Source organism: Falco punctatus, assembly GCF_963210335.1.
Source record: "Falco punctatus genome assembly, chromosome: Z".
In the NCBI taxonomy this organism is placed as follows: domain Eukaryota; kingdom Metazoa; phylum Chordata; class Aves; order Falconiformes; family Falconidae; genus Falco; species Falco punctatus.
In genome coordinates this window covers 1,415,303-1,429,022 of record NC_137586.1, presented here as the reverse complement: position 1 = coordinate 1,429,022, position 13,720 = coordinate 1,415,303, and the positions used below count along the sequence as shown (strand labels likewise).

The window sequence follows — 13,720 nt, the reverse complement described above, 5'->3', positions numbered from 1 at the left end:
AAAATTCCATAAGTTAATTTAATGTGGATGTAAAAAAAAAACCACAACCATACACATGAAGGCGCTCTCTTCCTGTGGGCCCTCACGTGAAGCACGCAGGCTGCCAAGGGCTTCTAAATGCTATCTTAAACATAATATACACCAGTTCCCGGTGTATAATGATTTTAATCAACCCCTTCGTGCAGCGCTACAGCAGAAACACGCATCTTCTAAGGTTCCCGTGCAAAAGTTTGCACTGAAACGCTGTTTTCTACAATTCAGTCTGAAATGTTATGCTAAAATCCCCTCAATCCGCATAACCTCTGAAATAACAGGAACTGCGGAAAGCCAGGAAATTCACAGCTAAAGCTGAAAATACACACTTAGCTCATGCCCTTGAGAGATGGAGATGGGCAGATTAAACCGACCGAGACTCCACACTTTTATCTTGACATGCAACTTCCAAAACTTCGGCCTTGACGACCCTCACAGAGACAGAAACCTTAGGAGCAGCCCGACAACAAACCCGACGTTATCCTCATCTCTAAGCCGCTTCTGCCTCTTCCCAGAAGTTTCTTTGCAGGTGTCCTGGGTGGTTCTGTACCGGCTTTATGAGCCTGGTGAAAGGACATTGTCTTCGTTTTAAAATGGTAATTAATTACAACATTTTCCACCCAGCAAATGCTCGTGCACGTGCTTAACTTTCAATGTCACCACCAGTCCCAGTGGGACGACTCAGGGCGGTAACGTCGAGCACACACGTGCTTGCAGCACCCAGGTCCGGATGGGATGGGAAATCCAAACATCCATCCCCCTTGCTCCATCAGCGGGCCACCCCCCTTCCTGGCCCCGCCACCCCCAAACACCCCCTGCAAATGGACCGGCTTTGGGCCAGCAGCTGCTGCAGCCCAGCTTTGCAGCTGGGGCACAAGCGGAGGATGCTGGGCACATGGAGCGATGCTGCATGTTCAAACTCCTGCCCTCCAGCCTGCCCAGCCAAGGAAGCCATGCCCCAACACCCTGTGAGGGCATCCCCCCCCCAGCTCCTGCACCCCAGGGCAGCGATAGAAGAAATAGCCCTTTTTTGAGACTTTCCTGCTGCCCTTCTCCTGGCTGCATGTTTGCGGGGGCAGCAGAGCCAGCAGCTCCTCCGGGCTTGTGCCGCTAAAACAGTTTGCTGCTAAACTGGTATCAAACACACTGTATTTGTTCACGGTGTGAATGAATGTGCGCCAGTTTGCTCACGGCACAGAGGAAATTCGGACCAGGGCCATCAGCAAATTCCAGGGGCCTGCTAAAAATTAGGAAATGCTGAAATGCTCTCCTTACTGGGCGACTAAAAAAGCTGGGGACTGTAAAATAAGAAATCCCTTTTAAGATGGCCAGCTACAGCAAACGGTTCGCACAGGGAGCGGGACTCTGCTCCCAGCCGCACAGCTGTAAACCTGGCCTTGTTCCATTAAAACCGGAGCACTTGATTCCCATTTCCAGCAGCATCTGACTGATCTCTGCCTTATTTTTGTCTGGGGAGAAAAGTCACACATCTGCTGCAGGAGGGAGAGGGCGGGCAGGCAGCGCAGGCAGCGCAGGCAGCGCAGGCAGGGCAGGCAGCGCAGGCAGGACATGCAGGCTCTGCACCGCGCCGCAGTGGCTCTGGTGCGCTCGGGCAGCACGCGGAGGTGCACGGTGGGCACAGCCGCTTCCACCAGTGCACTCGACAAGTTTCCGGTCCATACCTCCCACTGCTACTTTATTTACTGCAGCTGGCCAGCCTTTTATAGCCTGTTTCATGTATTAAAATTCAAATGTGGAAAACATTACCAGTATCCTCCTTGATATTTTTTTTTTTTTGTAATTTTTTTCCCCCTTCAACTTCCTTTTCAGCGTGGAATGTATCAAATGGTCAAAGGCTAACTTCAGACTGACTCCACTCAAAAACTATTTCCTTTGTTCTTATGTTTTCAGTTCAAAATTCATACCAGTTTTCCAAAAGAAATGACTGGGCCCGACTCTTTCACCCAAGTTACAGTTTCAGACAGTGAGTAATGCTGCCTGGGAACGCAGCAGACTGGCTTTTCAGAGAAATGTCCCTGTCTTGTTTGCAGCAACAGCAGCGCTGCTCTCCAAGCATCCCATTTCTCCTGCCCAGCTACCTCCCTCTGACCACACGCATCTTTAGCCAAGTCCAAACAAAATGAGCCAGACCCCATCCCTCCACACTTCTCCTGGAAAAGCCGGTGCCTACATATTCCTGAAAATACAAAACCATTTTTTTTTAGATGCATGATAGCAGCACTTCGATTTCTCATTGTTGCTGCTTTTTTAGTCTAAATCTAACTTCACCTACATCTGGTATTTAAGCAAGGAGCACATATTTATGGAACAAACTGCCTCTGAAGTGAAGCCCTGGGTGCATGTTGCATCAGTTTAACATATGCAAAGCTAACAAAGCTACAAAAATTAAAACTCTTTTCTCTTGATTGAGAGCAGATATGCAGAAACAGTTGTAAGTCACAGATCTGGCTTTTAATAAAGCCAGATTTCTTCATTAAAAGCAGTATTGTTTAAACACTGGAGGAAAAAATAGCTTTGTACAGACTAAAATCTTAGATTATATGTATCCCAAGTGTATTTAACATATTACCTGAGGCCAAGCTAAATTACAATCTAGAATTTCCTTTTGTGAATTCTCAGCAACTGCCACAGAGAGCAAAACAATGTCTGGTTCATGCTAATTTTATTGGGGAAGGGGAGACGAGATGGATTTAGCTGAGCTGCTGAAAAAGCATCTTTTTACCTCTCAGAGCCTTTTGCCAGACCATTTTCAGTTAACACTTTGCTTTTTTTTTTAATTTCCAAATGGCGCAGGCTCAGTTGTGGCTTTTAATGATATTTCACCCACAACGGAGTCACTTACAGTCACATTTAATTTAACGAGGAGCAGAGCCTGTCACAAAGCTGCCCTGATAAAAACATAAACAAACCCCCTCTTATTTTCCTTTTTCAGGTGCTTAACTTCCATGACTGATGTTACATTTTAATAACCTGAAGCAACAGAAACGATGGGCAAGTCTTCAGCTGAGGGCAACGCGTGCGGACAAGTCAGAAGGGGAGAACTGCTCGGCTGAGGGTGGCTGGGGAGGGAGAGCTGAGCATCACATTTTTTCTAGCAGGGGGGGAAGCAGGAGATGGCTGGGACATTTTAATTTCCATACGAGTTGGCAGACCTCAGTTGTGGAAGGCTCTGGGCAGTGGGCAGCACTCAAGCTTTGACATAAAACCGTGCCCTTGGCCGGAGACGGAGCGTGCCAGGGGCTGCGGGGCCATCCCCGGCGTGGGATGGAGAGCGGCCGAAAGCCCTTGGCTTGGCTCAGCCCCGGCTGAGCGACACCAGCCAGGCTGGACACGCCGCCTAGGAATGTCCCCCAGCATCACACCAGGCTCAGGAACAGCCCCGCTGAATAAAGCCATGCTCTCAATACCGCTGAAGGCTAATTATTTTATAATCACCTAACCAACTATCACGACAGCACCGAGCACGGGGGCATCGCCAGCACCCAGACCGGGGAACGTGGTAATTATCAAATAATTGGCCACCAGAAGAAGCTCCTTCCTTCCCCTAGCAGTTGCCTCACACTCCGGCATCAAAGTTTTTCTTTCTTTCTTTCTTTCTTTTTTTCCCCACTTGCCTTGTGAAAAAAATGAGGAATCCTGTTTGAATCCTGTCAAATACAACTCTAAATGTTTGCATTTTCCATATGATGTCTAATCCTATTTGGAATGCTTCTGAACATTTGGCCTTGATTACATCTTGGAGCAATGAATTTCACAGGTCATTGTGTGTGGAAGAAAAAGTATTTCTTTTTGTCAGGTTCACTGAATGTCCCCTTGTTCTTTAATTATAAGGCAGGATGAATAGGAGAACGAGATTTACCTTCTCTATGGTGTCCATTATTCTGTGTACCTCTATTATGCCTCCTCTTATTCACCTCCTTTCTAAACAAAATCACCACAATCTGTTCAACCCCCCTTCACACGAAAACCCTTCCCTGCTTGCAATCATTGCTGCTGTTTGTCCTCGAACTCCTCCTAATTCCACTAGACTTTTCTCAGATAGGAAACCCCAAACAGAGGAGAGCTCAGGGGAAGGTATGCGCACACGTATGTGTGTGACCAACACACCCTCGTGGCACCCGCGGCTGCTCCATCGCTTTCAGTGCCCTTCCTCACCTGCCTTTTTATTTCAGTGGGCTTTTTTTCCTTGTTTCCAGCGATTCTTGCACACTGAGGAGAAGTTTCCACGTGTCTCTAGCAGAGGCACATGCTCTCCTCCCTACATGTATATGGTAAATTGAAATTCTCTCTCCTAACCTGCCCTGCCTTGCCCTTCATATGTGGGGCGAGCAGGGGATCAAGCCTCGTCCTCTGCAGAGCCGTGCAGCAGCGAGCCGCCCGTGGGTCTGTCACGGCCCTATTTCCCCATATTACCCCCATCCCCCCACCTTAATTAATCTAAATAGCTTGAACCATCTGAAACTACTGCCAGATAACTCTTTGTTCCCTTTCTCCATTCCACATGTGAGTAAGCAACTCTATTACTGGAATAAGATTCGGAAAGAGAACAGCAAAGGCTTTTGAACCCCACTGAAGACGGCACTGACCCCGCTCTGCCCCCACACGTGCGCAGCGGCACCACCTGCGTCCCTGGGCTGCTTCGTAGCTCCCGCGGCACCACTGCTCCTTCATCAACTTCTGCCGAGGCACCTGGAGGTTTCTGTAGACTCACGTGCATTGCATTAGGTGCTTTGCCTTATTATTTTTCTGACATATTAAACAAGGAAAAAGATTGGAGACAGGCTTTTCCTTTGCAAGAGAGAAAGCAACTGCAAAATATTTCCTTCGCATCATGGAATGGTCATGTCATCCCGGGGGAAACATGCAGCTCTAACCCCGACCTACCTTCTCCCCCAGCTTTAAGCATGTGTTTAAAACAAGGACAGGATGAGCTCCTGGTCCTTACACCTTCTCCAGCCCTGCACGCTGAAGCCCAGACTTACACCCCAAACTGCACCCAGCTTCCCAAGCAAGTGGTGGGTCCCCAGTGAAACGCAACAGTACCGACAACTTTCTGAAAGCAAAAAAGGGAAAGCGTTTTCTTTTTGGAAACGGGGACCTGGGGAGGGGCAGTGAATTTATGTTCACCTGCCCTGGAAGCAAAAGCATAAATGACCCCAAGGATTCCGACTCCCCTCAGGCCCCCAGCCGTGCATGTGCACGTGCACACCCACCCAGTCTGCACCGCTGTCCAAACAGCTGTGAGAAGGGTAAACCGGAGCGGTGCAGCCACATGAACCACCCTTGGGAAGGCACAGGGGAGCCCAACCTCATCCTGCTGGTGTACGCCCGCGCTGCAGCTGTGGGGCTGCTCCCACCGCATGCTCCTGCCCCACTGCCATGGGGCTGCTGCCCCCCAGGCCCCTGGCCCCAAGGTGCATTTCAGTGACTTCTCGACGCACCCATGCCCTCAGCCAATGTCAGCCACGTTAGCGAGGATGGCTGACGAGGTGGGGCACTGAGCCCAGCAGCTGGGTGCCAGGGACAGCAGCTGTGCCAGCCGGGCTGAGGGCACCGTGGGGACAAACACCCCCGGGGGCACTCATTGTCATCAGCATGCATGCACGCACTGCACCAAGGCAAGGCAGCACCGTGCCCTCCACCGACACGCGCTGGTGCACCACACCTCTGAGAAGCTGACAACCCTCGCAGACCCCCACACCCACCCACCCACCCTTCGCCCTCCCCAAGCCCTGGCCATCAGGGAGTTCCAGAGCTGCCAGCGAGTCCCGTGGCTTACCATGAGCGAGTGCCGGTTGGTGGAGAGCAGCCCAGTGCCATAGCCGGAGCCCAGACTGGCCATGGCTCCGTTGTGCGACGGCCCTATCAAGCCGTGCATGTCGGCGTGGCCCCCCGGCATGGCGGTGGCGGGCCCTACCGCGTGGTTGCGCAGCACGTGGATGGCATCGTCCAGTCTTTCCAGGCGGTCCTCGATCCGGCTTTGCTGTTTGTGTGCGAGAAACAAAGCGGGAAGAGCATCAGCAGGCGCGCAGGGCTGCCCAGCGCCAGGGACGAGGCGCTGCTGCCGGTGTGCATGGGGCGCGCTGGGGCACGGTCACTGACACAGCCAGTCCTTCCTTCTCAACCCCCTGGCGTTTTTTTGGTTGGGTTTTTTTTTTGGTTGGTTTTGGCTTTTTTTTTGCCTTTTTTTTTTTTCCCCCTGAAAGGAGTGGTTTTGTTTCCCTAGGGCAATGTTTAGAGTAGCATTGTGGGGAAGGAGAGAGCATGGTTAACACGAGTACAGCTTTGATTTTCATGGGCAAAACAGGTTCAATGATTCCTCATGAACATAATCATTACAGTACATATGTTGCCCTCTATGTCTTTGAAAAGTTTTAGTGATACTTGAAAAAAAAATAATAATAAAAAAATAAAAAAAAGAGTAGAAGTAAAGAAAACAAATATACCTGTAATTGTAATCAATCTCTGACCAGGATTTTCCTCCCCCCATCTAATCCCAGGATCACACACAAAGACAGAAAGAGAAACTACCAGGTCCTACAGTCCCTTGCTGCTAAATTTCTTCCCTACAGGTATGCATCCTGCAACCACTTTTCTCACTGGCAAAAGCAGCAATAAACACTCCTCCCTACCTGTGCACCTTATGGCTGATGAGCAATTCAGCAAGGACTAGCAGCTGGGGCAGTCCCAAGGGGCCAGGGGTGCAGGGCTGCTCCAAACTGCTCCCACCCCGCACCCCCACACCCCCCCAGGGCTGCAATACCATTGGGGTCCCTACATCCATGTGCCCCCCACTTCTCCAACCATCCCAAGAGCCAGCCCACCCACAGCCCTGGGGAGAGCCATCAAGAACCCTCACCACTGCTCCCCCCAGCTCCTGCCTCCCGATACCTGGCTCCTAAGCCAAAAACCTCCCCCCGAGGTGTGCTGCTGGCAGGGCGAGGATGAGAAGCAATGGGCTGCAGGGAATGCAAACTCGAGGCTTCAGCTTGCCTGTTGCACTGGCTGCTCCATGAAAGAGGGACCCGTGCCTGCGTCAGGATGCTCCATGCCATGCTCTGGGAACAACCCGCTGTCCGCAGAAACCGCCCCCCACACCCCTGTTCTGCTTCCCCCAAGCTCCACCACTGTCCTTGGCTGTCCCCAGCACAAGCCACATGCAGACCTGGGCACCTGGAGTCTGCCTATTAATAAAATACAAAAGGGGGAAGCTCAACAGGACAGTCCCCAAGCACTGGGGAACCCCAGCTGTAAAAATAATTAGGCATAGCTTATGGATCTCTTCATCAAATCTCTTAACCAACCCATTGCTCTCCAAAACCCAAAAGAACTCAAAAACCTGCAGAAGACAGACAGCCTAGAAAATATCGCGGTCCATCATGAGAAGGAATTCTGTATAAGGGCAAAAAAAGTAGCCCCTACTAATTCCTGACTCTGGCAAACCTCTAATGGAGTCAACGGGTCTGCTGCATTGCCCCATACTAGGGGGGTTCAATGCTGTGCTCTCGGGAATTATCCCATCGCTTTTATTTTAAGGAAACGTTTAGGCTCTAGTGCTGTTTTATTTGACACCCAACAATACATCAGGCACTTCACACCGATTGGTGAAAGCCCCTACATTCCCTCCGGAGACCAGCAGCCAACCGAGAAGAGCGAGGCAGAGGATGGGGCTCTACAGTTCTTCTCTGTCCTAACGTGCTTTTGGCCAGCTCCAACTCGGACTTCATCCTTCCATTAGGAAAAGGAACAAATCCTACTGACATCCCCGTAACCCTCTCTGCCACGCGATTTAGGATGAGCTTGGCTTGGCAAGTTGAGCCAGCTGGCTTTTCCCAGGGAGAGGACTCCAGCCATCCCTGCCGCGTTGGCCACGCTCCCTCCCTCGCTCCATGGGACTGACGGATGCTCTGTCCTGCGCGACAGCCGCCACGGCTTCCTACTCCCATCTTCTCCATCTGCCTGCTCCCCCTCCCCTCTTTCTGTGGTCCTCGTTCCCCTTTTCGGTAGATTTCAACACCACGTCCCCTGTGAAACAGGAGACCCTGGCCAGCAGCATCTCACACCACATCACGTATCTCGAGTACGGGGCACCCAGGATACGAATTTAGAGGTGGTAAAATCAAGTCCGAGGGCATAGCGGTCACTAACAAAATGAAAACCTGTGTGAGAAGAATGGATGAGAAATGGAAAGAACAGCAAGTAAAATACTGAGGCAGAGGAGGTCACTAATCAAAACATACCAAAGAGTGTAAGGGACCTTCATAATTGGGAGATGATGACGCTTGACCTCCATTTCTAGACCAAACAGCTGTGCCTGCTAATAGTAAAATTGGAATTACCATTAGAACTATGCAAACAAAAATGTCTTTCAAACTTTTTGGACAGTTTTGTAGACATGTAAATGCCGTATTCCAGATAGACTATAGAGCAGACATATGGAGAACTTCCAAAATACACAGGGATGAAAAAAAAAAAAAAGGTATTTTGTAGCAAAGCACATAGATGCAGGCCACAACGTTCCCCCAGGCTGCTCCTCCGCATACAGGGCTGCATTCATTCGGCAGCTGGAGCTGCGAGAGGCTCCGGGAGAAGGAAATGTCTCGGTGGTGGAAGGAGAAGCGCCACAGCCGCAGGGGGCTGCAGGGCGGCTGGACCCCTACGCCAGCCAAGGCCAGCCCAGCCCGTCCTCCGAGCCTGGCTTTGAGACACACTCAGTGCCACCGATGATGTCATCCCACCCTCAAATTTACAAAATCTTAAAAAAAAAGCAGTCAGTAAAAGCACTGCACACAACATTCACGTAGACGCTGATAAGGTTGGCGCTCTCTTCAGGCAGATTATTTGGTTTGGCCCGGTAAGACCGCCAAAGGGCTGACTGAACGCTGCCTGCTTTGTATCCGCTGCTCTAAATCTGCTCCTGCTGCTGCGGGAAGAAAAGGGCTCCTGGGCTCCAGCAGCGTTTTCTAAGGAAAAATTTGCCCTCGTGAAAGAGACAAAGCAAACATAGGGGAAAAAAAGGTTTTTTCAAGTGTTTTCCCAACAGCTTTCATATATATATATAGCAAAATGCTTGGACAATTTATAATGCTCTTTGGAAGGGGTGATCTTCTGAATGATCTCATAAAACAGGGTTAAAAATTTGAGATGGAAATATTAGAATTTTAATCTTAACGTCTACGTTGAGTGGCATTTGCTTGGATGGAGACAGGCCAGGGTGGAACTCATGGCAATTTTTTTTTTAGGTTCTCAGAGTTAAGATTTTTTTTTCTTGAGTGTCAAAATTATGTCAGTTCTAATTAAAACTTAGATCTTCCCTTTTCTGGTCCCCATGGAGCTTTTAGCTGAAGTTTTGCTGCAGCACCGAATGGAGCAATGAACAGCAATCTTTACTTTGGAAATAATTTTTAACTAGCCCTTGATGTCCTTGAGGGAAAGTGTTTTGCATGCTAAACACTTTCAGCTCTTATTGAAATGCACTTATACCCCTTATTTTTATTTATTTTGACACTTGGTTCTCCCTATTTACCCAGTAGAGCCTGCAGAAAACAACGCAGCCCCACCTAGCATGGGATCTTCCTCTTTGCCTCGGCCCCTTCCATCGGGAAGGAGGAACGCGTGGTGCTGGGGGTGCTACACCTCAGGGGCGACTCCAGGCTAAGTAAGGGCAGAAAGTTATTTTCTGAGGTGTGAGACCCCTCCCCAAGCTATGGCAGGACAAGGTGGTCCCTCCATTGCCTGCTAGGGGTGGCTGCATGGGGACAGTTGTCGGCTGGATGCCACCCCACCAGGAGGTGCTCCTTCATCACAGGCAAGCGGGATGGAGGGGGGCGTGGTGCCCCCCTGGCCCTCATCCTGCCCTGGTAGGTCTCACACCAGCTTCTCCCCAGCCCTCCTTCCCAAGGCTCTCATGGTTGCAGAGCTGCTACGAGGTCTCGAGCCTGGGGCACCGCCATAAGGGACCAGGAGCCCAGGAGCATCTTCCATCTCTGTCCTGCTCCTTGTGCCCCACGGAGAAGAAACACGGCCGCCTTGGCTCCCCTTCAGGATTCCCGGCAAGGTTAACAGGATCCAGGGCTCGTGCAGAAAGAGGAGCGTGGGGTCTTTGCTTACTTGTGACCTTGTCTCAAAGAGGGGGTGGGAAGCCTGGAGGCCCCCCCCAAGGCGCTGCACAGGAGAAGCCCAACCCCCTAGCTGAAACCTTTCAGGGCTTAAGAAATCTGCATATATTCAGGTAAACGTTTAAAGCACCTGATGCTCATGAGAACTACCCTGGGCCTCTGGTTCTTTTCCGTTTAAGCTTTTAGTAGTAAAGTGGGTTTAGTTAAAATATGCAATTATTGTCAACAAAGTGTAAAATGAATCAGCCGGATCTGCAGGGGCTCAGTTTGTCCCCAGGCACATTTTATAGATCAAACAGGTGTTTGCTTCAGCCCCGGGAGGGGATGGGGGGAACATACAAGGAGATGTCCCTGGTGTGGCCACCCTGCCATGAGGGCTTGGGTGTCCCTGCACGGGGCACGGCCACGGTATGGGGACGCACTCTGCGCAGGGCAGAAACCATCTGCCACAAGACCCCGAGTGCGTAAGGATGCATAAACCCACTGCTTTTCTGTAAACGCATCCACCTGAGAGCTGCAAGGACCTTCTTTCTGCGCTGGCAATACAGCGTGTGGGCCACCTCTCTGCTCCTCTCTGGGGGGCCACCAGCCACCTGCGCGTGCTTGCCCAGCAATACGGGAACCGCCTGGTGCTGCCGGCTGGATGCGCATCTCACACCCAGTACCGTAGGAGCTCATTTAGGCATCTCCTACCAAAAAATAGGTTGAAACGTTCAGTAAAATAGAATTGTAACAACAATACCTGAGAGAGAAGGGGGAGAACCAACAGGAGTTGAAGGATTTGATGAAAAGCTGTTGTTGGTGTGATCTGGAGAATAGATCTTTAAAAGATGATACAGAATTAATCTAAAGCCATCACAAACTGATGCAGAAAGAAATATGGAATTCTTATGCATTCAGTTCATTTAAATGAAAGCAGGACAGGTTAAAAAGCCTCTTATTCAAATATTAATATTTTTATAAAGACAAAACTGTATTAGATGCAGGAAGCTAGACAACAGACCCCTTTTGATGGGAACAGACACTAGCCAATTAAGCGATGGTTGCTGATTGGCACACGGATCTGCTACGGTAGATATACACATTTTCATTGCATAGACTACTTTACGAATGACTGTCATTCAACAAGGCCTTAAAGCACGCCTGAAAATTGCTTTTTCGTTATGCTGAAATCCCTTAACGGCCAAAAGAAAGTGAAGGGAGCGGAGCACGTTAAACCCTGGCACAGCAAGTAATCTGCAGCAGCCAACTCCAAGTACTCGTCCGCTGCTCTGGCGAGAAAGCCCCCGCGTGCCCCGTGCCTGGGCGAGAGTGCCACTGCCCGCGGCGTCCCCGCTCAGCTCCCGTGCCATTTGTCAGGGCACCACTTGAAAGTGGATTCTGTACTGTATCGGTTCTTTCAGGCAAACTAGAGTCTGACTTTTCGTCTTTTTCAATGAAGCATCGAAGAATATGCAAAAAAAAATTAACTCTCATGAGAACTCAATGGAACCCACTCTGCCCAGAAAATAACTATAGTGGTCCTTATTAAAAGCCAGCCTGTGCCAACTGGTACCACAGCGATAGCTGGGGCACAGCACTGTTGCCTCCTGCTTTGATGCTGGAAAGGTGCCGTACCCCAGCTAGCTGGGTAAGAGGTGGTAACTTCTGGCTTTAACAGCAACCACGGGAACTGAATAGGTGGAAAGTGCCATGAAAAATAGAAAATGGAGAGGCAAATTCAAATGGAATCCTGTCGGCAGATGGCTCGGTAACGCAGAGGTCATTCTGCCGCTGGGTTCTGCTCAGACCTCCCTCACCCTCGGAGCTGCAGTGTGTGCCAGACTGACAGACACAGCGCCTCAGCACCCAGGCAGTGTGACCAGGCTTCCCCTCTCATCATTTCTCTTCTACCCTACAATTAAGTCCATCTTTTGAAACACCATTTGGCACTGATTGTTCAATATCTCGTCCACACGGGTGACCTCTGAGACTAGATCTCTCCCGTTTGCTGTTCATCTTCGTAAACTCCAGGCGTCCAATTCTGATTAAAGTTCACACTTTCAAAATGGTAAACGTGTATTCCAAAGTAAATATTTCCTTACAGAGGCAAGTGCTTTCCCCAGCGCATCACCAGTCTGCGAGCTGCCTGCTGCCCCACTTCCTCTGTTTGCTGAAAAACAAAAGACTCGATGTAAAAACAGACAGTAAGACACCATCGATTTCTATTCCTGGTCCACTTACTCTTCATTTAACTGCATTTTAATGCTAATTACATTAAAATCACTCTTTAATTACCATTAGTTTGTTTGCTAAGGTAGATATCAAACACATTCTCGCTCCATTTTTGGAAGTCAAATATATACTTGACATGCTGTTTTTTTAAAAATATACATGGTATATTTGATAGTACTTGGCTATCTAAAACACACTAAAAAAAAGTGGGTTTTACAGGCTTCTACCAGTAGAAGATGCTCAAAGGTACAGAAAACATGTGAGCGCCCAGCAAGGCACAGCTGGGGTTGGGAAGGGCTCACCTCCCCTGCCCCCGGCTCCGGGCAGCCCTAGCCCCCCTGGCAAGGCAAGGCCAAAGCGCCGTCAATAAGCAGCTACCCACTATTTCGTTGTCTCCTCATTTACTCTGTGACCCTGGCCCTCTGTATACTTCTCAAGGTGTGTTTTACAGACATTATTAAGTTCCATAGGGACTTTTCCCAAGTGTTCCTGCACACTTCACTTGAACACCCCGTAAGTGTTTCATGAACTGATTTTTCACCATCTCTTAGGTGATGGGATTGCACCTTTTACATAAGGAATTTAGGGCAAGAAAAATCATGGTGTAGCAGGCCACCGGTTTCTCATGCTCAAGTGACAGGTTGGAAACTTCTCCACTACAGGAGAAATGGAAGAAAACTACGGATGGAGCACCCCACCAGTTTCATCATCTATATGGGCCATTTAGAAACGGAAAGTGCAGCTCTGCCTGGCTGCTGCCCACGACCAACGCTTCTGCTTTCACCTCCCAGGAGCCTAAGCCAGGTGGCCAGAAAATGAGAAATAAGCCATTGCTAACCATCCCTGAAAGCCTGGATTAATGTCTGGGACATGAGAGCTGATGCAGGAGAGGATCCCGTACGCAGCAGGGTGTGAAGGGCTTCAGTCTCCTTGTCTCTCCCTCAAGCCCCTCGGCACCAGGAGGCCGTGGATCCTGTGCCCAGAGGACTTCAGGAGCAAACCCAGCCCTGCTTCGAGCCAGGGGCATCCCCCAGGAAAAGGACTCCAGGACCAAACTGCTCACAGTTGTACCACAAAGTGCAAGCGCAGGCACTTTTTTTTGGTCATTCAAAAGTAATATTAAAAAGCCTCCTACAAGTTTTACCCCAGCGTTACTCAGTTAAATATGCAGGGCATGGGAAGGAGCAGGGTTGGATCCGTTTTACAGCTCTCCGATTGTGGCTGTTGGTGGAACTACAGACGTTAATAACCGAAAGCAGCTGGCCCAGCACTCAAAGCAGATGAGCCGATCTGCCTGCGGACGTCGCAGCTCCACAGCAGCAGCTGGGAAAGCT

General features: G+C 49.9%; 1 protein-coding gene across 27 annotated transcripts in view; it reads right to left on the bottom strand.

The window, feature by feature from the left end:
- The window catches only part of TCF4 (transcription factor 4), a 239,643-nt gene that overhangs the window by 15,314 nt on the left and 210,609 nt on the right, over positions 1-13,720 (bottom strand). For 21 of the 27 annotated variants that reach the window (XM_080371942.1, XM_080371943.1, XM_080371919.1 and 18 more), the window contains 4 exons: positions 12,257-12,324; positions 10,915-10,993; positions 8,295-8,371; positions 5,834-6,037 (listed from right to left, as the gene is read on the bottom strand). In XM_080371942.1, the coding sequence (XP_080228068.1) occupies positions 5,834-6,037; positions 8,295-8,371; positions 10,915-10,993; positions 12,257-12,324 (428 nt within the window). The remainder of the gene's footprint in view (positions 1-5,833; positions 6,038-8,294; positions 8,372-10,914; positions 10,994-12,256; positions 12,325-13,720) is intronic. The other 6 variants (XM_080371939.1, XM_080371945.1, XM_080371921.1 and 3 more) reach the window with 2 other exon arrangements.